Here is a 1,704-nt window from a genome sequence, read left to right as displayed (position 1 = left end):
CCACGGTCTCTGTGCCCGGCAGCTCTGTCCTGGCCCTGAGCCGTGTCCGGGTGTCCCTCTTGGTCCCGTTATTCCAGTTTAACCCGTTATCCACGTTTTCCAGGGCCAGCGTGTCCATCCCGTTATCCAGCTGTGTCCGGGTGTCCTTGTCCATCCTGGTGTCCTTCTCCATCCCATTATCCATGTGTTCCAGCTCCCTCCCGTTATCCAGCTGTGTCCGGGTGTCCCTGTCCACCCTGGTGTCCCTGTCCATCCTGCTCTCCAGGTCCGTCCCATTATCCAGCGGTGCCTGGCTGTCCCTGTCCATCCCGCTGTCCGTGCCCTCCAGGGCTGGCAGGTCAGTCCCCATTCCCAGCCGTGCCTGGGTGTCCCTGTCCATCCCAGTGTCCCTGTCCATCCCAATATCCCTGTCCATCCCTGTGTCCCTGTCCATCCCAATATCCCTGTCCATCCCAGTGTCTCTGTCCATCCCAGTGTCCCTGTCCATCCCAGTGTCCCTGTCCATCCCGGTGTCCCTGTCCATCCCAGTGTCCCTGTCCATCCCTGTGTCCCTGTCCATCCCTGTGTCCCTGTCCATCCCGGTGTCCCTGTCCATCCCGGTGTCCCTGTCCATCCCAGTGTCCCTGTCCATCCCTGTGTCCCTGTCCATCCCTGTGTCCCTGTCCATCCCAGTGTCCCTGTCCATCCCGGTGTCCCTCTCCACCCCGTTATCCGTGCCCTCCAGGGCTGGCAGCCACGCCAGCCGTGCCCGGTGTGTGCTCAGCACCAGCAGCCGCGCCGCCGCCGCCAGCAGGAACCGGGCGGGGCCGAGGCGCCGCAGCCGCTCGCTGCCCACGTCGGCCTCGGCCACCAGCCCCCAGGCCACGGCCAGCACCGACCAGAGCCGGGCACCCGAGCCCAGGGACACCGAGAGCACGTCCAGGGGAGCGGCCGAGCCCCGGCACAGCAGCAGGGAGCAGTTCTGGAGGAGAGAGACCCCCAGGGCTGGGGACAGTCTGGGGACAGAGAGAGAGAGAGAGAGAGAGAGAGAGGGGTCATGGGGGGCACAGGGACATGGGGGCACAGGGATGTGTCACACGGGGTCACACAGGCACCCCCAGCACAGCAGCAGGAGCAGGGACACCCCCAGGGCTGGGGAGAGTCTGGGGACATGCCCCAATATCCCCCTATGCCCCCAATGCCCCCAATGCCCCCCAACATCCCCCCTGTCCCCCCCCGTGCCCCCCAACACCCCCTTACCCCGCGTGGCAGTTGAGAGCGGCCGCCAGCCCGTTCCCGGAGCCGCAGGGCAGGACCCCGAGGGGCACCCGCAGGGCCAGCGCCCAGTCCGGGCGGGACAGGAGCCCGTTCAGCACCTGGGGGCACCAACGGGGCTGGGTCACACCTGGGTCACACCCAGGGACACCTGGGGACATCTCTGTCACCCCAAAACCCACAGGGAACCCCCTGGTCCGGGTGGGACAGGAGCCCCTTCACCACCTGGGGACACCAGTGGGGCTGGGTCACACCTGGGTCACACCCAGGGACACCTGGGGACACCTGGAAACACCTGAGGGACACCTGGGGACATCTCTGTCACCCCAAAACCCACAGGGAACCCCCTGGTCCGGGCGGGACAGGAGCCCCTTCACCACCTGGGGACACCAGTGTCACCTGGGTCACACCTGGGTGTCGCCCCCAGGGGCTTTTAAGGGGGCTGGTTCC

General features: G+C 66.7%; 1 protein-coding gene across 1 annotated transcript; it reads right to left on the bottom strand.

The window, feature by feature from the left end:
* Window positions 1-15: 15 nt before the first annotated feature.
* LOC113942368 (sphingosine kinase 2-like) lies at window positions 16-1,355 on the bottom strand (the record flags this gene model as incomplete). Its single annotated transcript, XM_027633509.1, has 3 exons — window positions 16-254; window positions 687-995; window positions 1,240-1,355. Coding segments are annotated over 3 exons (664 nt in total), but the record flags the coding sequence as incomplete, so codon positions are not given.
* Window positions 1,356-1,704: the final 349 nt, after the last annotated feature.

Source organism: Corapipo altera, unplaced genomic scaffold (genome assembly GCF_003945725.1).
Source record: "Corapipo altera isolate COAL_440 unplaced genomic scaffold, ASM394572v1 43823, whole genome shotgun sequence".
Lineage (NCBI taxonomy): Eukaryota > Metazoa > Chordata > Aves > Passeriformes > Pipridae > Corapipo > Corapipo altera.
The sequence above is the reverse complement of the archived record's forward strand: the minus strand, read 5'-3'. Positions and strand labels throughout refer to the sequence as shown.